This window comes from Leucoraja erinacea, chromosome 1 (assembly GCF_028641065.1).
Source record: "Leucoraja erinacea ecotype New England chromosome 1, Leri_hhj_1, whole genome shotgun sequence".
NCBI lineage: Eukaryota > Metazoa > Chordata > Chondrichthyes > Rajiformes > Rajidae > Leucoraja > Leucoraja erinaceus.
In genome coordinates, this window is record NC_073377.1 from 6,956,494 (window position 1) to 6,982,997 (window position 26,504).

General features: G+C 45.2%; 1 protein-coding gene across 2 annotated transcripts in view; it reads right to left on the reverse strand.

Moving 5' to 3' along the window:
• Nucleotides 1–2,152: 2,152 nt before the first annotated feature.
• Nucleotides 2,153–26,504, reverse strand: part of smox (spermine oxidase) — a 49,112-nt gene continuing 24,760 nt past the window's right edge. The window contains exons 5-8 of one of the 2 annotated variants that reach the window (XR_008724518.1): nucleotides 18,881–19,598; nucleotides 10,645–10,771; nucleotides 6,780–6,940; nucleotides 2,853–2,992 (exon numbers count right to left, since the gene is read on the reverse strand). Coding sequence is in view for 1 of the 2 variants with exons in the window: in XM_055645298.1 (XP_055501273.1) it covers nucleotides 2,852–2,992; nucleotides 6,780–6,940; nucleotides 18,881–19,598 (1,020 nt within the window). In the remaining variant the exon portion in view is untranslated. Of the gene's footprint in view, nucleotides 2,993–6,779; nucleotides 6,941–10,644; nucleotides 10,772–18,880; nucleotides 19,599–26,504 lie in introns of both variants that reach the window. The other variant, XM_055645298.1, reaches the window with a different exon arrangement.

Sequence of the window (26,504 nt, forward strand, 5' to 3'; positions counted from 1 at the left end):
GATTAAAATATAACATTATGAGATTATAAGATCTTCAATATTAATTCAAAGATTGCAGCTGGCCGTGAAGTTAAGTTTAGATCTTGGTTTTAATGCATAGACAGTGCCTCCCTTTTGCTCTCTACATTGCGTTGTAGGTGACTTCACCAATTGGAATGGGTTGCGAGGTGTATGGAATAGTGTGCTATGAGCCAGGAGTCTGCCATTAAGGGGGATCCGATGTGGGGGGGCGGGGCTGCAGAGAACAAAAGGGGACACGGCGTGGGGGGGCTGCCAAAAGCAAAGAGGGACATGTGAAGTAGTACTTCCTCTCTGCAGATTGATACACAGTAGATTTAATTTGGCCATCAGAGTAACCATCTCTCTCTGGCCACCATTTTGACTCCTTTAATCATCTTAAAACTGAAACTAGTTCACATATTGCCTTGCTGGTTCAAGGTGGGGGGCCACTGTGACCAAAGGGGGGCCTGGTGTGAGGGGGGCTGCCAAGAGCAAAGAGGAATGGGGAGAAGGAAGAGGGACTATATTGAACATGTTGTAACTTTGTTGCCGTCCTTTATGTGGCGACTCTTTGCATACTTGTGTATTGTAGGCAAAACAAAGAATTTCACTGGACCAAGTACATGTGACAATGAAGTATCAATCAATGAATCAAAATTGTAGTCAGTTCATTACAGGCAGACTGAGATGAAAAGGCAGATAAATGATGACTTTTAATACAAAATAAAAAATGCAGGTATGCCTCTCCCTTCTATTGCCATAAAACTGGTGACCATTCACATCCACCTTTGCATCAGAATCTGCAGGGGGAGTAGATTTGGCATTACACCACACTTAATTAGACAGCCAAACGTTATTGGAAAATTGGATCAGCTAGTGTGGAATATAAACTCCACAACATTTTTTGCTCCATTATAAACCCATCCATTTTTCGATGTTCGCAGCCAACTGAAGATTTAGCTAAAGAGGATACAACAAAAAAATCATGCAAATATGATGGAGCTTTATCTATCTTCAGCAGTTTATGTCCCAAAGCCTATTAAGTATCGATTGAATCACAGTTAATCTTATAGTGTTGGAAGTGCAGTAATCGATCTGCCCACAGCAAAATCCGACATATAATTATGGTAACTTTTGTAAAGTGTCTTTCCTTGAGGGGTAAATGTTAGCCAGGACAGGGATGCAATGGTGAGGCTCTAAAAGGCGCTGGTAAGGCCGCATTTGGAATATTGTGTGCAATTTCGGGCACCATATCTGAGGATGTGCTGGCTCTGGAGAGGATCCAGAGGAGGTTTACTAGAATGATCCCAGGAATGAGTAAGTGCGTTGTGCTGCGTTTTTTATTGGGCCTGTACTCGCTGGAGTTTAAAAATATTAGGGGGGGGACCTCATTGATACATACAGTATAATGAAAGGCTTGGATAGAGTGGATGTGGAGAGGATGATTCCACTAGTGGGAGAGTCGAAGACTAGAGGTCATAGCCTCAGAATTAAACAACATTGTTTTAGGAAAGAGATGAGGAGAAATTTCATCTCCTCATCTAGAGGGTGGTGAGCCTGTGGAATTATTTGCCACTGAAGGCTGTGGAGGCCGTCAGTGGATATTTTTAAGGCAGAGATAGATAGATTCTTGATTAGTACAGGTGTCAAAAGTTATGGGGAGAAGGCAGGAATATGGGGTTAGGAGGGAGAGATAGATCAGCCATGATTTAATGGCATAGTAGACTTGATGGGCCAAAATGCTTAATTCTACTCCTATCACTTATGACCTTATGGCCGAGGTGGAATATCATGGAATAGGTGCAAACAGTTCAGCCATTAAGACCTGATCCACCACTAATGACTTTGTGATCTGTAACTTGGGTCTATTTTCCAGTCATGAGTCCACTTGCCCACCTTCCAAAATTCCATCAAGCTTCGTCTTGGTATTTGCCTTTGGCTTATTAGCCATTTAGAGAATTCCCGATTTACACCGTCACTTATGTGAAGTAGCATTTCCCCTCTGCAGATTGATATAGATTTAATTTGTAACATGTCCTCTTGCTCTGGCCATCAGAGGAACCATCTCTCTCTGACCCCACCCTTTTGACTCCAATAATCATCTTTAAACTGGAACCAGTCACATATTGCCTTGCTATTTCAAGGGTTCTATACCACGAGTGTTCATGATTCAAACCTGTTCGTCCTGATGTAATCAAATTGAATCAATTTGGCAAACTCTCCAAGGCTCAGAACTAGGCATAAAACTCTAATTGGATATAGCCCGTGCTTTATATAAATTTTAAAACAGCTTTGTTCCCTTTGAATACCAAGCCTTCCGTTACATCTCTAAACTAGCCTGAACCAAAACTAGGCTCATCCAAATAATCTACAAATATCAAGAAAAACTGAGGTCACAGAACTCTCAACAGATTCTGCTTGACCTCACAAATACTTTCTGCGTCCATAAATCCTCGGGCAGTGTCACACATCATATTGTAGTCATTTGAGCACATATCCATTTAAATCTAATTCAATAAAATGCGTGGTATTGAGAGGACCTCAGCTTAAAATCTCATTAAAAAAACAACACCCTCAGTAATGTGGTATCCAAAAGCATTGTAATGGACTGTCTTATACAGGAAGGCACTCAATTTACAGAAAATCAAATTGAGGTTAGAAGTGCATTAATTAAAAATTTAAAATATTATGCAAGTGTAAACATTCGTATACCAAACCATTACCAGAATGTGTTAATCTTGTATATATCCAGTTAAAACACGATTTGAAAATACCCTTATTAGACTATAACACTCCTTCCTCAAGAAATGGTATATTAACCACGTGCTTTTCATCCATTCTGTGCAGGGTCTCACTCATCTTTGCCGTGGTAGACGTCTTGATACATTTCTATGAGACGTCCAGCCTCGCGCTCACCAGAAAGTAAAGCACCGTGGGTGGTAGAGTAGTACTTCCTGTGAGTTGCTTCTCCCGCAAACAAAATCTGCAAAGGCTGTCGGGAAGAAATACACACTGAAGTGAGCAGAGAAATGGCAGGTGGAATTTAACCCGAGCAAGTGTGAGGTGCTGCACTTTGGGAGGTTGAATGTAAGGCAAAGCTGCAGGGTTGATGGCAAGATCCTTAACAGCATTGATGTGTGGAGAGATGTTGGGGACCAAGTGCATAGATCGCTCTTCGAAAATGACCAGTAGTTAGAGTGGTAAAGCAGGCATATGGTATGATTGCCTTCATTGGTCATGTCACTGACTCTCTCTCACCCCCAACTCTCAGCCTGAAGAAAGGTCTCGACCCGAAATGTCACCCATTCCTTTTCTCCAGAGATGCTTAATATCTCTCACTGAGCTACTCCAGCATTTTGTGGCTTGCTTAAGAGTCAGAAAGTCATGATGGAGCTCTCCAAGACATGGTTTGACCACATTTGGTGCAACACAAACAGTTCTGGTTGCTCCGTTGCAGAAAGGATGTGGAAACGTTAGAATGGGTACAGAAGACGTTTTACCAGAATGATAACTGGATTAGACAATAGACAACAGACAATAGGTGCAGGAGGAGGCCATTCGGCCCTTCGAGCCAGCACCGCCATTCAATGTGATCATGGCAGATCATCCCCAATCAGTACCCTGTTCCTGCCTTCTCCCCATATCCCCTGATTCTGCTATCTTTAAGAGCCCTATCTAGCTCTCTCTTGAAAGTATCCAGAGAGCCAGCCTCCACCACCCTCCGAGGCAGAGAATTACACAGACTCACTACTCTCTGTGTGAAAAAGTGTTTCCTCAACTCCGTTCAAAATGGCTTACCCCTTCGTCTTAAACTGTGGCCCCTGGTTCTGGACTCCCCCAACATCGGGAACATGTTTCCTGCCTCTAGCGTGTCCAAACCATTAATAATCTTATATGTTTCAATAAAATCCTTCCAAATTCCAGAGTGTGACAGCCCAGCCGCTCCATTCTCTCAGCATATGACAATCCCGCCATCCCGGGAAATAACCTTGTAAACCTAGACTGCACTCCCTCAATACCAAGAATATCCTTCCTCAAATTCGGGGACCAAAACTGCACACAATAATCCAGGTGTGGTCTCACTAGGACCCTGTACAACTGCCCCTATACTCAACTCTCTTGTTATGAAGGCTAACATGTCATTCGCTTTCTTCACTGCCTGTTATGCCTGCATGCTTACTTTCATTGGCTGATGAACAAGGACCCCCAGATCCTGTTGTACTTCCCCTTTTCCCAATTTGACACCGTTTAGATAATAATCAGACTTCCTGTTTTTGCTACCAAAGTGGATAACCTCACATTTATCCACATTAAACTGCATCTGCCAAGCATCTGCCCACTCCCCCAACCTCTCCAAGTCACCCTGCATTCTCATAGCATCCTCCTCATAGTTCACACTGCCACCCAGCTTCGTGCCATCTGCAAATTTGCTAATGTTACTTTGAATCACTTCATCTAAATCATTGAGGTATATTATACATAGCTGCGGTCCCAGCATCGAGCTTTGCGGTACCCCACTAGTCACTGCCTGCCATTCTGAAAGGGAGCCGTTTATCCCTACTCTTTATTTCCTGTCAGCCAACCGATTTTCTATCCATGTCAGCACTCTACCTCCAATACCATGTGCCCTAATTTTTCCCACTAATCTCCTATGTGGGACCTTATCAAATGCTCTCTGATTCGGTGATGTTAGCTACACGGAGAGGTTGGACAAATTTGGATTGTTTCTTCTGGGACACAGGAGGTTAAGGGACTTGAAACGTGATATAGAAATATATAAAATCATAAGAGGCCATCATAGGAGGACAGTAAGAACCTTTTACCCACAGTGAAAATATCAAAGACTATTGGGCATAGCTTTAAGGTAGCAGGGGCAAAGTTTAAAGGAGATGTGCTGACAGTTGAGATTAGCTTATCTTGACATCATATAACCATATAATAACCATATAACAATTACAGCACGGAAACAGGCCATCTCGACCCTTCTAGTCCGTGCCGAACACATATTCTCCCCTAGTCCCATACACCTGCGTTCAGACCATAACCCTCCATACCTTTCCCGTCCATATAACTATCCAATTTATTTTTAAATGATAAAAACGAACCTGCCTCCACCACCTTCACTGGAAGTTCATTCCACACAGCCACCACTCTCTGAGTAAAGAAGTTCCCCCTCATGTTACCCCTAAACTTCTGTCCCTTAATTCTCAAATGTCCCCTTGTTTGAATCTTCCCTACTCTCAGTGGGAAAAGCTTATCCACGTCAACTCTGTCTATCCCTCTCATCATTTTAAAGACCTCTATCAAGTCCCCCCTTAACCTTCTGCGCTCCAAAGAATAAAGCCCTAACTTGTTCAACCTTTCTCTGTAACTTAGTTGCTCATTTTCGGCACATTGTGGGCCAAAGGACTGTCAATATCCCTTTCCCACTTTCACGACCTAATTCACAACCTTTTTTACTTGTGGACATTTTTTCATCATGCTAGAAAACACGCCTTGAAGCCTCGAGTACCTACGACTAGCATCACGGCCTACTACGGCCTACCTAAGACCTCGGGACGACCATGCTGCGAGTATGAGTCAAGGGCAAACTTGGCAGAGGCCATGAACCAGGTTGTAAAAATGGGACAGGCCCTTTACTGTGCTGACATTTCCAGTGTTCAATGAATAATGCATGATGTTGTCAAGTTGGAAATTTGCCCATGATCACTTGTGTTAATTGTTACTCAAATAGAATGGAATCGTAGAAACATAGAACAATGCACAATGCTCATTTTCTGCATGGTGGCGGCAAGTATCTGATAGATTTCTATCCATTTTACACTCACTTGTTATTTTTTCCAAAAGGTTTACAGCCATACATCGCTGAAACAGGCCCTTCATCCCAAGATGCCCTTCTAAGCTAGCCCCACCTGCCTGCGTTTAGCCCATATCCCTTTGAACCTTTCCCATCCATGCGCCTGTCCACATGGCTTTCACATGTTGATGTAGCAGCTGCCTCAAATACCTCCTCTAGCAGCACGTTCCATACACCCACCACCCTCTGAGTGAAAAAGTTACTCCTCAGGTGCCTATTAAACCATTCCCCTCTCACCTTCAACACCATGCTGTAAGACTCTATAACTCCAATCTCATGTACTGAGTAGCAGTATACAGATGACCTTTGCATAGACACACATTTGGAGGCTGAGCTGAATTCCTTCACCGAGTGAAGATGGTTTACATATAAAATCCACTAACAAAAGTCTCAGGTCAACTTGTCTTTCCAAGGTACATTCGCATCACTGTGCTCTCATCCAGCTTAGATCAGTCATTATTTAGTTTAGTTTAGGTTAGAGATACAGTGCGGAAACAGGCCCTACAGCCAACCGAGTCGATGCCGACCAGCGATCCCCGCTCATTAACACTATCCTACAAACACTAAGGAGAATTTACGAATTTACCAAGCCAATTTGCCTACAAACCCGTACATATTTGTAGTGTGGAAGGAAATTAGATACCCCGGAGAAAACCCACGCAGGGCATGGGGAAAACGTACAAATTCCTTACAGACAGCACCCAAGGTCAGGATTGATTCCGGGTCTCTGGCGTTGTATGGTGGCAACTCTACTGCTGTGCCACCGTGCCGTCACCTTGGTCTGCATGGATGAACTGGGTTAAAGGGCCTGCTTCCAAGACTCTACGATTCCATTTGTAATATTCTTTGAATATAATATTAACTGAGATAACCAAGGGCAATTTGTCCTCAACCTGTGTAAAGAGTTGGGCGTGCTACTTACAGCTGCTTTTGTGCTGTTTGGATAAGGTAGTGGCTTTGCAAGTTTCTCGACGTCTGCTCCTGTCGATCCGACTCGCGTGTAGGAGTACGAGCCACGGATGTACGGGTTACTGCCCCATCCGGACCTCAGGATCCTCCGGGGTTTCGGAATGTGTGGATTGCCTGCAAGAGAGATTCCAAGAAAGGGCTAAGTCCTTGTACGCCAATATATGGACGATAGACATAAAAAGCTGGAGTAACTCAGCGGGACAGGCAGCATCTCTGGAGAGAAGGGATGGGTGACGTTTCGGGTTAAGATCCTTCTTCAGACTGGGTTCGGTTACCAAGGTATAAGTCGCAAATGATCTGACAAGAGGCAATTTTAACAACTTCCTATTGTGGGGACGTCATGACATGTTATAGGATCCGGTTGTAGGAAAGACGTTGTCAAGCTGGGTACAGAGAAGATTTGTGAGAAAGATGCCAGGACCACAGTGTCTAAGTTAGAGGCAGAAGTTGAGATTCAGATTCAGATTCAGATTCAGAAAACTTTATTGTCTGTCATAACAGAAAATCTTCTTTGACGTGGCTCAACATACAGACAGGACAATGTACTGATAAGCAGTCATACAACACAGACTTCTACGAACACACACAGTGGGCTGGGACTATGCCTTGGAGTGCAGGAGGATGAGGGGTGATATTATAGAGGTATATAAAATTATGAGAGGTATAGATCGGGTAGATGCACAGAGTCTCTTGCCAGAGTAGGTGAATTGAAGACCAGAGGACATAGGTTTAAGGTGAGATTTAATAGGAATCTGAGGGATAACGTTTTCTCACAAAGGGTGATGGGTATATGGAACAAGCTGCCAGAGGAGGTAATTGAGGCTGGGACTATCCCAACATATAAGAAGCAGTTAGACAGGTACATGGGTAGGACAGGTTTAGAGGGATATGGACCCAATGCTGGCAGGTGGGACGTGTTGGCTGGTGTGGGCAAGTTGGGCTGAAGTGCCTGTTTCCCACACTGTATCACGCTGACTCTATGAACCTGTGGCAATTTGTAACCAAGCCACACGGAGTCGTGCAAGTATCAGGAGTAACGCTTCTCATCCTCACGGAGTTTCACAGCTCAAGGGTTGTTACAGCTTGTTCCTCGTACCATCCATCACCGAGGCACAAGACAATGCGTTTGAGTTGTACTTTTGCCCAGTCGTTTGGCTTTGCACGATGGCAAGATGCCAACTATTGGTGGATTGTGGCCCAAGAGTCACACTGTTAAATAAGCAGTTGCTGTAAATACAAAAATCCTTCAAAGCAGTTTTGAGCTATGGCAACAGTACATATTGTGCAATATATGAACTGTCTGTGACTCATTTAAAAAAGGCACACGATATATCTACCCTGGGCCATTGTTACAGTGCACAAGGCATTTCTTGTTGCTACAACTAGAAATTATCCAGAGCTTAGAAAGTGCCCATTGGCCAGCCAGAGGTACCGAGCGGATGATCCTGCAGGGCTTTCTCCTGAGATCCCAAGTGACATGGAACTTGTCAACCGATTTGCTTCATTCCATGTGATATCAAGATGCAGGGTAGCAATTTATGAATTAAGGGGTAAAATTTGACAGAAGCAAATAATTGTTGCTTAGATTAATCGAGTGGATTAGATTAAAATTGCTTTCATTAACAAGGTATCCAATTGATAATCGCCTCGTCCTTTGCGCCATTTGTTTTGCGGAGTTGTCACTAAGGCAGAAAATAATACAGTCCTAGTCAGGCAAATAGGTCATAAAGTGCATTCCGAAAGTATTCAGACCTCTTCACCTTTTCCACATTTTGTTACATTACAGCCTTATTTTAAAATGGATTAAATTCAATTTTTTATCATCAATCTACACACAATACCCCAGAATGAAGAAGTGAAAACAGGTGTTTAAAATTTTTTGCTATGTAATTAAAAAGAAATAACTGAAATATCACATTTTCATATGTATTCAGACCCTTTGCTATGACACTCAAAATTGAGCCTGTTTCCACTGCTTATCCTCGAGATGTTTCTACAACTTGATTGGAGTCCACCTGTGGTAAATTAAATTGATTGGACATGATTTGGAAAGGCACACACCTGTCTATATAAGGTCCCGCAGTTGACAGTGCACGTCAGAGCAAAAACCAAGCCATGAAGACAAAGGAATTGGCCGTGGAGCTCCGGGACAGGATTGTGTCAAGACACAGATATATGGAAGGGTATAAAACAATTTCTGCAGCATTGCAGGTCCCGAGGAGCACAGTGACCTCCGTCATTCTTGAAAGGAAGAACTTTGGAACCACCAGGGCTCTTCATAGAGCTGGCCTCCCGGCCGAACTGAGCAATCAGGGGAGAAGGGCCTTGGTCAGGGAGTTGACCAAGAACCCGATGGTCACTCTAAAAGAGCTCCAGAGTTCCTCTGTGGAGATGGGAGAACCTTCCAGAAGGACAACTATATCTGCAGCACTCCACCAATCAGGCTTTTATGGTAGAGTGGCCAGATGGAAGCCACATCTCAGTAAAAGGCACATGACAGCCCACTTGGAGTTTTCCAAAAGGCATGAAAATGAAGATTCTCTGGTCTGATGAAACCAAGATTGAACTCTTTGGCCTGAATGCCAAGCGTCACGTCTGGAGGAAACCAGGCACCGCTCATCACCTGGCCAATACCATACCTACGGTGAAGCATGGTGGTGGCAGCATCATGATGTGGGGATGTTTTTTCAGCAGCAGGAACTGGGAGACTAGTCAGGATCGAGGGAAAGATGAATGGAGCAAAGTACAGAGAGGTCCCTGATGAAAACCTGCTCCAGAGCGTTCAGGACCTCAGACTGGGGCGGAGGTTCACCTTCCAACAGGACAACGACCCTAAGCACACAGCCAATACCATGAAGGAGTGGCTTTGTAACAAGTCTGTGAATGTCCTTGAGTGGCCCAGCCAGAGCCCGGACTTGAACCCAATCGAACAACTCTGGAGGGACCTGTAAATAGCTGTGCATTGACGCTCCCCATCAAACCTGACAGAACTTGAGAGGATCTGCAGAGAAGAATGGGAGAAATTACCGAAATACAGGTGTGCCAAGCTTGTAGCATCACACCCAAGAAGACTTGAGGCTGTAATCACTGCCAAATGTGCCTCAACAAAGGGTCTGAATACTTGTGTAAATGTGATAATTCAGTTATTTCTTTTTAATTACTTTGCAAAAATGTCTAAGCAGCCATGTAATTGTAGCTGTCCACCAGCCTAAATATTGATTACTTGCGCTGTGCTACTGTGACAGCAACTCCCAAACGCACGGCAAACGCAACAGCACTTGGAAACACCTTTAGTTTAGTTTATTGTCACACGTTAATGAGGTACAGTAAAAAGCTTTTGTTGCGTTCTAACCAGTCAGCAGAAAGACAATACATGATTTCAATAGAGCCATTTACAGTGTATAGATACATGATAAGGGAATAACTTTAGTGCAAGGTCAAGTCAGTAAAGTCCGAATAAAGACAGTCCGAGGGTCACCAATGAGGTAGATAGTAGTTCGGGACTGCTCTCTAGTTGTTGGTAGGAAGATTCAGTCGCCTGAAAACAGCTGGGAAGAAAGTCCCTGAATCTGGAGGTGTGCATTTTCACACTTCTATACCTTTTGCGTGATGGGGGAGGGGAGGGGAGAGGAGGGAGTGGCCAGGGTGCGACTGGTCTTTGATTATGCTGCTGGCCGAAGGCCTGTCACAGACCTTTCACTGAGATGGTCAAACTGCCTCAAGATGTGGACTACAGTGGTGTTAACTGCTGCTAACGACTCGTTGTCATGAGACAACATGGCACTGAGGGCCCCGTGTGCTCCTGTTCTGTGCCTCACCATCGCCCTAGCTGATTGCATCTAAGCCACCGCTGAGCTGAGTGCCCCTGGGTTACTGTGCGGATGGGTGTGGTGTCACCTGCTGAGGAGTCTGAGCACGCACTGGGTCCTGATACCCGAGGGGTGCCTGCAAAGGTAGAAAGAAGACAGGGTTATAACGAAGAAAGCAACTATCAGCAGCACTGCACTTACCTCCGAAACTACACTGGGCATCCTGACAGCTCTTTGTTGACCACCATGGGCATTTGTAGACTTGCATGATTGTCAACGAGGAAATACTTGAACATGGATTAACGAACACGGATGATACGAAGCTGGGGGGCAGTGTTAGCTGTGAGGAGGATGCTAGGAAGCTGCAAGGTGACTTGGATAGGCTGGGTGAGTGGGCAAATGCATGGCAGATGCAGTATAATGTGGATAAATGTGAGGTTATCCACTTTGGTGGCAAAAACAGGAAAGTAGATTATTATCTGAATGGTGGCCGATTAGGAAAAGGGGAGATGCAACGAGACCTGGGTGTCATGGTACACCAGTCATTGAAAGTAGGCATGCAGGTGCAGCAGGCAGTGAAGAAAGCGAATGGTATGTTAGCATTCATAGCCAAAGGATTTGAGTATAGGAGCAGGGAGGTTCTATTACAGTTGTACAGGGTCTTGGTGAGACCACACCTGGAGCATTGCGTATCGTTTTGGTCTCCTAATCTGAGAAAATACATTCTTGCCATAGAGGGAATACAGAGAAGGTTCACCAGACTGATTCCTGGGATGTCAGGACTTTCATATGAAGAAAGACTGGATAGACTCGGCTTGTACTCAATCTCCTGAGGGGGGATCTTATAGAAACTTACAAAATTCTTAAGGGGTTGGACAGGCTAGATGCAGGAAGATTGTTCCCGATGTTGGGGAAGTCCTACTCCTGCACCTAATTTCTATGTTTCTGTTTACGGTGCAGAAACAGGCTCTTTAGCCCACCGTGTCTGCGATGACCAGCGATGCATGTATACTAGCATTATCCTACACACCAGGGAACAGTTACAATCTTTTACTGGAGCCAATTAACCTACAAACCTGGACATTGAGAGATATTGATAGAGAGATATAGAGATAGAGAGTGATAATATAGAGAGATTGAGAGATAGAGATAGAGAAAATAGAGGTATATACACATATACAAATGCATATATATATATATAGTATGCATGTACCATTAGATTATGTGAGTGGACCAAAACCCCTGATAGTTTTCTGATTATAACCAAAAAACAGGATAATAGTTGTTGAAGTTGCTGTGGAGTATTGTGTTCAGCTTTGGTCACCCTGCTATGGGAAAGATGTTATCAAGCTGGAAGAATCACAGAGAAGATTTACGAGTATATTGCGAGCACTTGGAGGCCTGAGCTATCGGGAGTGTTGAGCAGGCTTGGACTTTGTTCCTTAGAGTGCAGGAGGATGAAGGGTGATCCTATAGAGGTGTATAAGATAATGAGGAGGGAGTGGGGTGGGGTGGGGGGACTACTATAGATGGGGCATTTTGGTCAGTATGGGCAAGTTGGACAAAAGGCCCTGTTTCCATACTTTATGACTTTATGACTCTAAATCAGAGTGTCTAATGTGTGCAACTCCCACACCAAACTCACAACAGCTCCCTGAGTTTGACAAATCCTGGATCTAACAGGGAAGCATAGAAACGCCAGATGCTGGAATCTTGAGCAAATTGTGGATGCAACCCAGAACATCACACAAACCAAACTCGCCTCCATTGACTCAATTTATACCTCACGCTGCTTCGGCAAGGCCAGCAGCATAATCGAGGACAAGTCGCACCCTGGCCACTCCCTCTTCTCCCCTCTCCCATCAGGCAAAACATATAAAAGTGTGAAAAGGCGCACCTCCAGATTCAGGGACAGTTTCTTCCCAGCTGTTATCAGGCAACTGACTCATCCTACCACAACTAGAGAGCAGTGCTGAACTACCATCTACCTCATTGGTGACCCTCGGATTATCTTTGATCGGACTTTTATCTTGCACTAATCGTTATTCCCTTATCATATATCTATACAGTGTAAATGGCTCGATTGTAATCATGTAATCATGCACACAACAAATGCTTTTCACTGTACCTCGGTACACGTGACAATAAACTAAACTGAGAACCCAAAGTGCTGCATTCGAGCAATCTGAAGAATGCTCCCAACCCCAAACGTCATCTGTCCTTAAATTCCATAGATGCTGTCTCACCCGCTGAGTTCCTCCAGCACTTTGTTGTTTGTTTGAACATCCCTGGCTCGTACATGGTAATGGTCCGTAACATCACATTGCTAAGCTAAATTAAGACAAGCTTTTTTTTTCCCCACTTTAGAAGTTAAAAGCTTGACAAAGAGCCACTCAAAATCAGACATTTCATACTTGTTAAATCCAAATACCAGCCACTAAAAAGCTTTTTTTTTCCAAAATAAACACTGATGTTTTCTTTTGGGAGAGCAAGGAACAGGCTGTGACTGAACTGGTATAGACGCAGGAAATGTAACGCCGGAGGAAATACAACAGTTCAGATGTCAACCCCAACAATTTTGACTCATTTTCCTTTTGTGGCTTTTGGTGCACGGCCAGCCTTTTACCAGTTGATCCGTCTTATTTAACCCACCATGTTCAAAGTGCTTGAGGATCTTCCATAATTCATAAACATTCATAAATGACAGGAGCAGAATTGGACCATTCGGCCCATCAAGTCTACTCCGCCATTCTAGACAGGCCCAACCATCCATGGCAAGGAAAATGTCCTTTCCCCTCGAGCTTTTTGTCTTACCAGGAAATTATTTGTCAAGCCTCCTGTGATTCACTGATAAACCACAAGCCTGAATTGCAAACGTACCTAAGAAACGAACGGGAAAAGGCAAAAAGCAAAAATCCTCCGATGCCGCAAATCTGAAATATAATCGGAAAATGCTGGAGATACTCATCAGGTCAGGCAGCATCTGCGGAGGGAGAGGCAGAATTAAGGTTTCAGATCAATCATCTCAGAAGCAATGCCTTCTACTCCTCGAATGTCATCCACCATAGGTTTTGCTACAGAGATACCTCTTTGCCTAATTTCATCTCTTCTGAATGAAATTCAGCATTTATTTGCACTTCACAGCCAGTTCAGTAGTTATTACATATTCTGAATTGTGGGGCATGTAGGAAGCAACTGCAGATGCTGGTCGAGACCCTTCTTCACACCCAAAATTTCACCCATTCCTACCATCCAGCCTGTCCCAATGAGTTACTCCAGGATTTTATGTCTATCTTTTGAATTGTGAGGCAGTTGTTGGGAATTTCAAAGTCACCCATATCCAGGGCCTATGCAGTCACATCAAGGTTTTCCATGTGAGGAATGCCAATATCCTTCCCTGAAAGGCAGTAAATCAAATGGGTTTTACAATAATCTAGGGGTTTCACGGTAAAAGATAGACATTAGACAATAGTTGCAAGAGTAGGCCAATTGGCCCTTCGAGCCAGCACCGCCATTCACTGTGATCATAGCTGATCATCCATAATCAGTGCCTCGTTCCTGCCTTCTCACCATGTCCCCTGACTCCACTATCTTTAAGAGCTCTATCTAACTCTCTTGTGAAAGCATCCAGAGAATTGGCCTCCACTGCCTTCTGAGGCAAAGAATTCCACAGATTCACAACTCTCTGGGTGAAAAAGTTTTTCCTCGTCTAACGTGTCAAATCCCTTAATAATCTTATATGCTTTAATAAGATCCCCTCTCATCCTTCTAAATTCCATAGTATACAAGCCCAGCTGCTCCATTCTATCAACATATGACAGTCCAGCCATCCCGGGAATTAACCTCGTGAACCTAGGCTGCACTCCCTCAATAGCAAGAATATCCTTACTCAAATTTGGAGACCAAAACTGCACACAATACTGCAGGTGTGGTCTCACTCAAGGCCTGTACAACTGCAGAAGGACCTCTTTGCTCCAATACTCAACTCCTCTTGTTATGAAGGCCAACATAGCAGGGGGCGAGCTCAGCCCCCTGCTGTACTCACTCTATACTCATGACTGCGTATCCGGTCATAGTGCAAACTCTATCATCAAGTTCGCTGACGACACCACTGTTGTGGGACGTATCACTGATGGGGACGAGACATAGTATAGAAGAGCGATCAACTGACTGACCAAATGGTGCCAGCACAATAACCTGGCCCTCAACACCAACAAAACCAAGGAATTGATTGTGGACTTTGGAAGGGGTAGGATGGAGACCCACAGTCCTGTTTATATCAATGGGTCGATGATGGAGAGGTTCAAGAGCTTCAAATTCCTGGGCGTGCACATTTCTAAAGATCTTTCCTGGTCCCAGCACACTGATGCAATTATAAAGAAAGCACATCAACACCTCTACTTCCTGAGAAGATTACGGAGAGTCGGTATGTCAAGAAGGACTCTCGCTAACTTCTACAGGTGCACAGTAGAGAGCATGCTGACCGATTGCATCGTGTCTTGGTTCGGCAACTTGAGCGCCCAGGAGCGGAAAAGACTACAAAAAGTAGTAAACACTGCCCAGTCCATCATTGGCTCTGGCCTCCCTACCATCGAGGGGATCTTTCGCAGTCACTGCCTCAAAAAGGCTGGCAGCATCTTCAAGGATCCACACCATCCTGGCCACACACTCATCTCCCCGCTACCTTCAGGCAGAAGGCACAGGAGCCTGAAGACTGCAACCTCCAGGTTCAGGAAAAGCTGCTTCCCCACAGCCATCAGGCTAATAAACTCAACTGAAACAAAACTGAATATTAATAGACCATTATCTGTTTATTTGCACTTTATCAGTTTATTTATTCATGTGTGTATATATTTATATAATGGTCCTCACAGTTCACACTGCCACCCAGCTTTGTGTCATCTGCAAATTTGCTAATATTACTTTTAATCCCTTCATCTAAATCATCAGAGACTTTAAGACTTTTGCCTCCATCACAGTGAGGAGGCGCCTGGTGAACTCACTGTGGTGGATGTTAATTTGTGTTTATAGTGTGTTTTGTTATTTATTAATATATGCATGACTGCAGGCAACGAAATTCGTTCAAACTGAAAGGTCTGAATGACAATAAAGGAATCTAATCTAATGTATATTGGTAACACGGTGACTCTTGTGTACTGCCTGAACGGTTCAAAGGTTTCTTTATTGTCACGAGTACCAGCTACAGTGAAACACATTTAGTGTAATCTACTGTTCTTGCATTCTTGTATTTGTAGAACAGCCCCTAAAGTATACTGAACTTTACTGCGTTACTGAACTGTATGCAAAAAGTAATAATTTCACTTCACGCTGCCTCATCAATCAGCATAATCAAGGACGTGTCTCACCCCGGACACTCCCTCTTCTCCCGCCTTCCTTCAGGCACGTGTTACAGAAGTGTGAAGACACACACCTCCAGATTCACGGACAGCTTCATCCCAGCTGTTACCAGGCACCTGAAACATCCTATCACCAACTAGAGAGCTGTCCTGACCCACCATCTAGCTCATTGGAGACCCCCTCGGACTATCTTTAAACAAACTTTACTGGACTTTATCTTGGTCTGAACGTTAATCTGTACACTGTGGACGGCTCAATTATAGTCATATATAGTGTTTCTTAATTCTTAAGGGGTTGGACAGGCTAGATGCAGGAAGGTTTTTCCCAATGTTGGGGAAGTCTAGAACAAGGGGTCACAGTTTAAGGATAAGGGGGAAATCTTTTAGGACCGAGATGAGGAAAACATTTTTCACACAGAGAGTGGTGAATCTGTGGAATTCTCTGCCACAGAAGGTAGTTGAGGCCAGTTCATTGGCTATATTTAAGAGGGGGTTAGATGTGGCCCTTGTGGCTAAAGGGATCAGGGGGTATGGAGAGAAGGCAGGTACGGGATACTGAGTTGGATGATCAGTCATGATCATATTGAATGGCAGTGCTGGCTCGTAGAGCCGAATGGCCTACTCCTGCACCTAATTTCTATGTTTCTATTTCCACTGACTGGATAGCACGAAACAAAAAACAAGCTTTTTATTATACCTCAACTCAGTACAGGTGACAATAAACTAAACTAAACTAAACTCATGACAATAAAGTACCATTGAACCATATTGAATGAGTAAATTATTTCCTCCTGCTCATCCGCGCCTCCAGCCACCAGTAGAATAACCCAATATGAACTAAATATGATATGATGATGATGTGTAGGATGGAACTGCAGATGCTGGTTCACACCAAAGATAGTCACAAAAAGCTGGAGTAACTCAACGGGTCACACAGCTTCGCTAGAGAAAAGGAACAGGTGACTTTTCAGGTCGAGACCCTTCTTCTAGCTGAGAGTCAGGGGAAATGGAAACATGAGCATAAAAGGTACATCAAACAAATGAATGAAAGATATGCAAAAAGCAACAATGATCAAGAAAAGGTGGAGCCCACAATGGTCTATTGTTGGCTGTGAAGGGTACGCGATAACGAGTGATAGAGACAGCGAAACTCAACAGGACAACAGTGAAACTAGAACGACGACTAGGGTGGAGGAGGGACGGTGTGAGAGGGGATGCCAAGATTACTTGTAGTTAGAGAAATCAATATTCATACAAGTTACCAACATGTTACAAACAAAAAGGAGGACTCGATGTGGGGGAACCCCAGTGAAGGGGCGGGGGTGGACAAGGAGGACCCGGTGTGGGGGAACTACCGAGAACTAAGGGGGGCCACAAATGGAATATGTTTAAAGTGGTTTGTGGAACATGGAATACTTTTGGAACTTTATCAACCCCCTTTATGTGGTGACTCTTTGCATACCTTGGTTATGTAAAACAAAGAGTATCACTGTCACCTGACAATTAAGTACCTTTAATTAATTAATTCATTCATTCATTCATCATTCCTTCATTCATACATTCATCATTCATTCGTTGAGGGTGAAGGGTTCCTCCACCAGAATCTCAGCACAGAACGGGGCAGCTGGTACAGTGTAGGAAGGAACTGCAGATGCTGGTTTAAACCAAAGATAGACACTAAAAATGGAGTAAAGGGGCTGTCCCACTGCGGCGACCTAATCCGCGAGTTCAGAAGAGTGTCTTCGACCTTCAAGCTTGAGGGCACTGTCCTGGAAAACCTCAAGCTGGATCGACCGTCAGCGATGAAATCGCGAGCTGGATCGATCGACCGCACACACACACACACACACACACGCACACACACACGCACACGCACACACACACACACACACACACACACACACACATCGCGAAGGCGGGGGCCACGGAGATGCGGGGAACGCTGTCTGAAATTCACACACGCGATGAAGAGGAAGGTAAAATACGGCTGCACAGTGTATGGTAAGTCCTTTAGAGAGTGCGGGGGGGGAGGGGAGAGAGAAGGAGAGAGAGGGGGGAGAGAGAGAGGGGAGAAGGGGGAGAGAAGGGGGAGAGAAGGGGAGGAGAAGGGGAGGAGAAAGGGAGGAGAAGGGGGCGAGGTAGAGGAGAAGTGGGGGAGAAGGAGTGGAGAAGGAGTGGAGACACTTTTATGAAGTCAGACAACGTTTAATAAAGTTTAGCGGGCATTTTACCTACCGGTCGGTTTTCGTTGGTCCTGAAAATTCCAATGAGCCAATTAAAATGCCCGGTCAGCGAAGGAGATTGCCTACGGCTGCCCTCGACTGCCTGTAACTAAATAGCGATCCCACTCCACTGCACTACGAGTTCAAAAGATCCATGCCGACCAAATTTTTCTCTCCGAAAATTTTTCAATGTGCTAAAAAAAATTTCCACAACCCAGCTGAGGCCGCGAGTATGCGGGAACTTCCATCGAGCATGCAGGAGAGTTCCAGTGACCTCATAGGACCTCCTAGGACCACGTGTCAACCATGCTGCGAGTTTGAATCAAGGGCAAACTCTTCTAAACTCGCAGATTTGGTTGCCGCAGTGGGACAGCCCCTTAAGGCAGCGGGTCAGGCAGTGTCTCTGGGGAAAACGAATAGGTGACGTTTCAGGTCGAAACGGTCTGAAGAAGGATCTCGACCCAAAACGTTGCCTATATCCTTCGCTCCATAGATGCTGCCGCACCCGTTTCTCCAGCATTTTTGTCTACCTTCCAAAACGTCACCTATTCATTTCAGCACCTATTCTCCAGAGCTGCTGCTGATACAGTGCAGTACAAGGACCGGTGCGGGGACCGTGAGTTATGGCTCGCAAGCAGAGTTTGGGGGAGAGCGGCAACAGCCTACCTGTGAACTTCCGCAGCAGCTCGGTGCACGTCTGCGCCACCGTCTCGTCATCGTAACGCTCCATGATGATGGCTTCCTCCCCGCAGATCCACCCGCTCAGCACATGGCCGTAGCGCTCGGACGGGTAGAGCACATCGAAGCCGCAGATCTTCTTGTACCACAGCTCCTGCGGGTAGGCCGGGCTCTCGCTCTCCGCATCGTCTTCCCACACAAAACGGATGCTGTTGCACTCGGGGCTCCAGAAGGGCTCCTCGAACTCCAGGAAGATCTTATCCGTGGTGCTGATCCCCAGCATGCGGATGGCCGAGACCTTCTCCTCGGGCAGGTGGGGGTGGAACATGGTCTCGTGGTACTTCTTCAGCACGCCCAGTGACATGGTGACGATCACGTGGTCAGCCAGGATGAACTCGCAGTCCTCGCACTCCACCCGCACCCGGTAGCCCAACTCCTCCTCCTCCTCCTGCCCCTCCACATTGTGGTCGGCGAAGGTCCGCTGGATGTAGTGGATCTCCTCGCTGAACGAGCGGTTCCAGTGGATGCTCTTCACCACCTTGTTCAGCTGGATGACCGACTTGGGGATGTCCCGTGCCAGGATCTCCACGATGTTGATGAAGCCGCTCGGGATGACATGGTGAGCCCCGGGGATCTCCGTCCACTCGCCAAACTCACTGAGGGACACCTCGTCCATGCTGTGACAACTGCTCTCACAGCTTTCAACCTGGTGACCAGAACCAGAAACGATTAATGCCGTCGGGGAATTAATGATTAAACCATCGGCTTAAATTTCCCTCCTCCGTAATCAAGGTGGGATTTGCCACGTGCAGAGTGATGAAGGGTTTCGACAGCGCAGGAAGGGAGCATGCAGTAGAGTTGCTGCCTCACAGCACCAGAGACCCGGGATCATAGTTTAGTTTAGTGATTCAGCGCAAAAGAGATCCTTCGGACCACCACGTCCGCACCGACCAGCGATCCCCGCACATTAACATTACCCTACACACGCTGGGGCCAATTCTACATTTTATACAAATATACCAAGCCAATTGGACCAAATCTTTGGAGTGTGGGAGGAAACCGAAGATCTTGGACAAACCCCACGTACGGGGAGAACGTACAAACCCGTAGTCAGGATTTCTGGCGCTGCAAGACAGTAGCTCTACTGCTACGCCACCGTGCTGCATGTTATCCTGCCGTCTGATCTATCCTGACTATCAGTGCTGTCTGTACGGAGTTTGTACGTTCTCCCCCCCCTAACCGTGTGGGTTTTATCCCGGAGCTCCACTTTCTCCCACACTCCAAAGACGTACAGATTTGTAGGTGAGACTCGACTGGCGAGACCGATGTTGGGCAGAGCCATAGTGGTGGGTGACTCCATTGTCCAAGATGCGGACAGGAGATTCTGTGGTGGCAGGCGAGACCCGAGGATGGTGTGTTGCCTCCCTGGTGCCAGGGCTCAAGATGTCTTGGACCAACTTCAAAACATCCTCAAGAGGGAAGATGAACAGCCGGAAGTAGTCGTGCACGTGGACACCAACAACGTCAGGAAGAAGAGGAAGGAGGTTCTGCAAAGTGAGTTTAGAGAGTTAGGCAGCAGAATGAAAAGTAAGACTTCTGGGGTGGTTATCTCTGGATTGCTTCCAGTACCTCGTGCTGGTGAGGGCAGGAACAGGGAGATAGGAGGTCTGAATGTGTAGCTGAGGGGCTGTTGCAGGGAGCAAGGATTTAGCTTTATAGACCACTGGGATCTCTTCTGGGATAGGGTGACCTGTACAAAACGGACGGGTTACACCTTAACTGGAGGGGGACCAACGTTCTGCCAGGCAGGTTTGCTAGGGCTACACATGTGGGTTTAAACTAAATAGCGGGGGGGGGGGAGCAGTTGGCAAATTGGGAGTATAAAGATGGAGTTAAAGGGGAAGTGAGTACAGGAAACATTACAAAAGACTTCCGAATAAATGAGAAGGGAAGTTCGAGAAGGCATAAGAGAGTAAGGTCAGGGGCCAATAGTGACCGGTGTGAGAGGGGAGGTGAATACGGAGTTCAAAGTGTTGTATATGAATGCGCAAAGTATAAGAAATAAAGTGGATGAGCTTGAGGCGGGGGGGGGGTGGCGGGGGGGGGGGGGGGGGGGGGGGGGGGAGCCGGGGGGGGGGGGGGGGGGGGGCCCCCCCCCCCCTGGGGGGGGGGTGGGGGGGGCCGGGTCTGGGGGGGGGGGTGGTGGGGGGGGGGGGGGGGGGTCAGAGGGGGGGGCGGGGGGGGGGGGGGGGGGGGGGGGGTTAGAGATTTGCAAGTTTGAAGTTGTGGGAATTACAGTGACACGGCTGTGAGAGGGCCCCAGCCAACACGGCTAGACCATAGCACTTCAAATTAACAGGAGAGATTGACAAATGAGGAACAGTTCACCCACTTTACACAACTCCCTTATTGTGGGCCTAGCCTCTCCTAATTTAGTTTAGTTTATTATTGTCACCTGCACCGAGGTTCAGTGAGTTTTTTTCTTGTGTGCTATCCAGTCGGCATAAAGACTACACATGATTACAATCATGCCGTCCACAGTGTACAGATGCCGTATAGAAGGAACAATGTCTAAGAAAGAACTACAGATGCTGGAACAATCGATGGTAGACAAAAAATGCTGGATAAACTCAGCGGGCGAGGCAGCATCTACGGAGTCTGAAAAAGGGTCTCGACACGATACGTCGCCTATTCCTCCTCTCCATAGATGCTGCCTCACCCGCTGAGTTTCTCCCGCATTTTCCATCTACCTTATATAGATAGGTATGTTACAAAACCTACCTGAATCTTCGATGAGAATCTGCCCCACCCCGTGTACGTGATTTTGGCGCTGTTTAGAGGGGGCGGGTTTAAAACGCAATTTTTACTAGGCTGTTGCAATCGAAAATGTTCAGCCTAGTAAATCATTAACGGAAAATCGCTGAAAGACCCCGTCGCAAAAGGTATTATTAGTGTTTATGGCCTTGTAAAATAACTATAGTAGTTTAAAAATCACTCTCTAAACCCGCGACCTCTCGCAGCCCCAGAGTTTTATAAAGCAAACAATTAAAGGTATGTACCTTATTTTTACATTAAAAAGGGCTTCTTAAGAACCCTGTATATAAGGTTTTCTATAGCGAGTAGCTCATTTTGGGCTCTTTATATCCCGCAGTATTTTTCTGGGCATTTGAGGGCACAAATCCAGCGCAATGTGAACGTTCTAAACCAGCGCGTTCACAGGTACCCACTAGAAAGCCGATTTAAATTGACTTTAATTTACAGCAATTGAACACTAAATTCCTTCCATTTGGCCTAAAAATTGATGTGAATGAGATTTAAAAATCATGTTTTATTGTGAATTATTTGTGAATATTATTTGGACACAGGCTATTTAAAAATGTTAATCATTTATTAAGAAATGGATAGATGTTTAGATCTAGTAATTGAAGTTTGAAATTAGCTACAATTGGGTAACTAACTAATTATATGCTTTAATTTCAGGTCATCCAAGTAAGATTATTTTATATTTGTTTCAGAATGCTTCAATCTATGATAACTGAAGATTTCATTCAGTTCTCTTAATTTTTAAGAAGGTTATGGGCTTTTGACTGTCCATGATCACAGCTTTTTTGTTATGTCCATACAAAATCAATAGGGAACAAGATGCTAATTTCCGAGTATGAAAATGGCCATAACCTTTTTATTACTTGAGATATGAAAGTGAATTAGGTGTCAAATTAAACTTATTGTTATGCTTTATCTGATGGGATAAATTGCAGACTTGATTTTTTAAATCTCTAAATTTTGTAACATTGCTACCTTATAGAGGGAACAATATTTAGTGCAAGATAAAGCCAGTAAAGTCCAATTAAAGATAGTTTGTAGGTCCCTGATGAGGTAGATGGCAGGTGAGGACTGCTCTCTAGTTGGCTGGTGGATGATTCAGTTGCCTGATAATAGCTGGGAAGAATCTATCCCTAAATCTGGAGGTGTGCGTATTCATACTTCTGTACCTCTTGCCCGATGGGAGAGGAAAGAAGAGGGAGAGTCCAGGGTGAGACTGGTCCTTGATAATGCTGGCCTCCTTGCTGAGGCAGCATGAAGTGTAGATGAAATCGAATGAAGGGGAGTTGGTTTACGTGCTGGTCTGGGCTGTGTCCACAATGCTCTGCAATTTTTTGCGGTCTTGGACGGAGCTGTTCCCAAACCATGCTGTGATGCAGCCTGATAAAATGCTTTCTCTGGCGTATCGGTGGAGGTTGGTGAGGATTGTTGGGGCCATGCAGAATTTCATCAGCCTTCAATGGCCAGTTCAAATTGCTGGTGATATTATCACTATTTGAGAGCTTGATCTACGGCAATGCTTGCCAATTCCCAATACTTCCATGTCAATATATAGAAGGCTATGCACCTAATGTAGTTAAATGGATTAGTATAGATGGGTGCAATGGCCATAAGATGATAACTTCTGATGTGATAGGAGCAGAATTAGTCCATTCGGCTCATCAAGTCTACTCCGCCATTCAATCATGGCTGATCTATCTCTCCTTCCTAACCCCATTCTCCTGCCTTCTCCCCATAACACCCCTACTAATCAATAATCTTTCTATCTCTGCCTTAAATATATCCACTGACGGTCTCCACAGACCTCTGGGGCAAAGAATTTCACAGATTAAAGAAATTCTTCCTCATCTCCTTCCTAAAAGAACATCCTTTAATTCTGAGGCTATAATCTCTAGTCCTAGACTGCCCCACTGGTGGAAACATCCTCTCCACACCCAGTCTATTCAAGCCTTTCACGATTTTGTTTCATTGAGATCCCCCCTCATTCTTCTAAACCCCAGTGAGTGCAGGCCCAGTGCTGACAAACACTCACCATTGGTTAACCTACTCATTCCTGGGATAAGTCTTGAAAACCTCCTCCAGAGCCAGCACATCCTGCCTTATATATGGTTCCCAATATGATCACCATGGACATGGACCAAAGGGTCTTTTTCTGCGATGTGGGAAACTCTACATTTGCACACTGTAATCGGATAGATTAAACTATACAACACAGGGCTGTTTCTTGCACTAAATTCCAGACTTTATCCTCCACTAAATATAGTACATTTTGGATGGCTCGATAGTAATCATGTATAGTCTCTTCTTTGACTGGATAGTATGCAACAAAAGCTTTTCACTCTACCGCAGTGCACGTGACAATAATAAGCTGAACAAAACTCTTTTTAACTGTTCAACCTGCTGCTCTTTGCCTTTGTAAAGTTACTCAGAGAGCCAGCAATTGGTCAACCTAATCTCAAAATTATCTTTGTAAGTGTTCACGTTCATGTTTATTGTCACTTAACCAACTAAGGTACAGAGCAGGGAATTGTTAAAGCCTGAACTACATCACGTAATCGCAACTTGGGGTTGTATTTATTTGTGGGCTGAAGAGCCTGTTCCAGTGCTGTACTGTTCGATGAACTTATGAAAAGTTTTGCAATCTAGATATTCCCCAGACGATGGGAATGGAGACCGCACAACTAATACTCTGCCACACACAATTTGAGCGAATTACACAGAATAGGATCAAATATGTTTCCCTTCCTGGTGTTTATTAAGTAAGATGTTAGAGCTGATTTAAAAATAGTTTTCACATCTTCCACTAATGTGGATCTTTAGGAGCTTCTATGTTTAGCATTGACATCATTCAGGAAAAAGGCCATTTTTTTTTTACAGCTATCTCTCGAAGTGCAGCCAAAATAATTTTCCTGTAAAAAGTCTTTCAATCTTCACGCACAGGCCAAAATCAACTTACTTCTGGTGTAAAGTAGATTAATCGCTTTTTTTTAGGCTTGCTTTTTTAGGCCCGAACTTCTCCTCTGTAAATAACGTGAGATTTGCCACGTCCAGAGTGATGAAGGGTTTAGACAGACAAGAGCAGCACAGCAGCGCAGTGCAACGGTAGAGTTGCTTCCTTACAGCGCTAGAGACCTGGATTTGTTCCTGACTATGGTTGCTCTCTGTACCAAGTCTACACGTTCTCCCCGTGACCTGTGTGGATTTAATCCGGGTGCTCTGGTTTAATCCCACATATCAAAGACGTACAGGGTTGTAGATTAATTGCCCCTAATGTGTAGAATAGTGATAGTGTACGGGGATCGCTGGTCAGTGTGGACATGGTGGGCCGAAGGGCTTGCTTCCTCAATGCAACTCAAAACTAAACCAACCTGAACTAATCTAAAGTGTTTTCATTGGTGGGAGGCTCAGTAATCGCAGATTACACACAAGAGATAAAAGGTCATTTATATGCTTTGAGATTTGGGAAGAATTATCCAGAGGAGAAGTGAAAATAGATCAGCGACTGACTTTCAAGAACAAAGTAAATAAGGATGTACAGTTTAGGAGCAGGGGCAGGCCACTTTAGTTTAGTTTAGTTTAGTTTATTGTCACGTGTACCGAGGTACAGTGAGAAGCTTTTATTGCGTACTAACCAGTCAGCGGAAAGACAATACGTGATTACTATTGAGCCGTCCACAGTGTACAGATACGTGATAGAGGGAATAACATGAATAAGGTTTAGCGCAAGATAAAGTCCAGTAAAGACTGATCAAAGATGGTCCGAAGGTCTCCAATGAGGTAGATAATAGTTCAGGACTGCTCTCTTGTTGTTGTTGGATGCTTGCACTTCCTAATGACAGCTGGGAAGAAACTGTCCCTGAATCCGGTGATGTGCGCTTTCACACTTTTGTACCGATGGGAGAGGGTGAGAAGAGGGAGTGGCCGGGGTGAGAGCCGTGCTTGATAATGCTGCTGGCATAATTCACCATTCAATACGATCACAGTTGATTGGACACTAATGACCTATTCCTAAGGAACGTGGTGCCAAGCCACAGAACGACTGTCATTATGCAGTCAATAGTCCAGTCTCCTCCCGACTGGACTATTGCAACTCACTTCTCCTTGGCATCAGCTCCACCTACATCAACCGACTCAAACTGGTCCAGAACGCAGCCGCCCGACTCATCACCCACACCAAATCCTGGCATCTCATCACTCCAGTCCTCAAACAACTCCACTGGCTTCCCATCTCCCAACGGATCACCTACAAATTCCTGATCCTCACCTACAAAGCCCTCCACCATCTGCCCCCCCCCCCCCCCATATCTCACTGACCTCCTCTCCTCCCCCTACCAACCCTCACGGTCCCTCAGATCCACATCAGCCGGTCTCCTCTCCATCCACAAGTCCAACCTCCGCAGTTTTGGGGACAGAGCCTTCTCCAGGGCAGCTCCCAGGCTCTGGAACTCCCTCCCCCAACTGATCCGCAATTCCGTGTCCCTCACCATCTTCCAGTCCCGCCTCAAGACCCATCTCTTCACCTCTGCCTATCCTTGGCCCCACGTCCCCCTCCCTTTTCATCTGTGCATTAATTGCCTCATATTGTGTTTTGAATTGTATTCTGTCTTTACTTTGTGTACTAGTCATGTCTCTACTATTTATTTCATTCCCCTTACATGTTTTTTCTCTACCTGCTAAATCTTTGTAAGGTGGCCTTGAGACTCTTGAAAGGCGCCCATAAATAAAATGTATTATTATTATTATTATAAAGGGGGTAGCCGTAGCAGTCCTTCTGCCATGACTAGCGAGT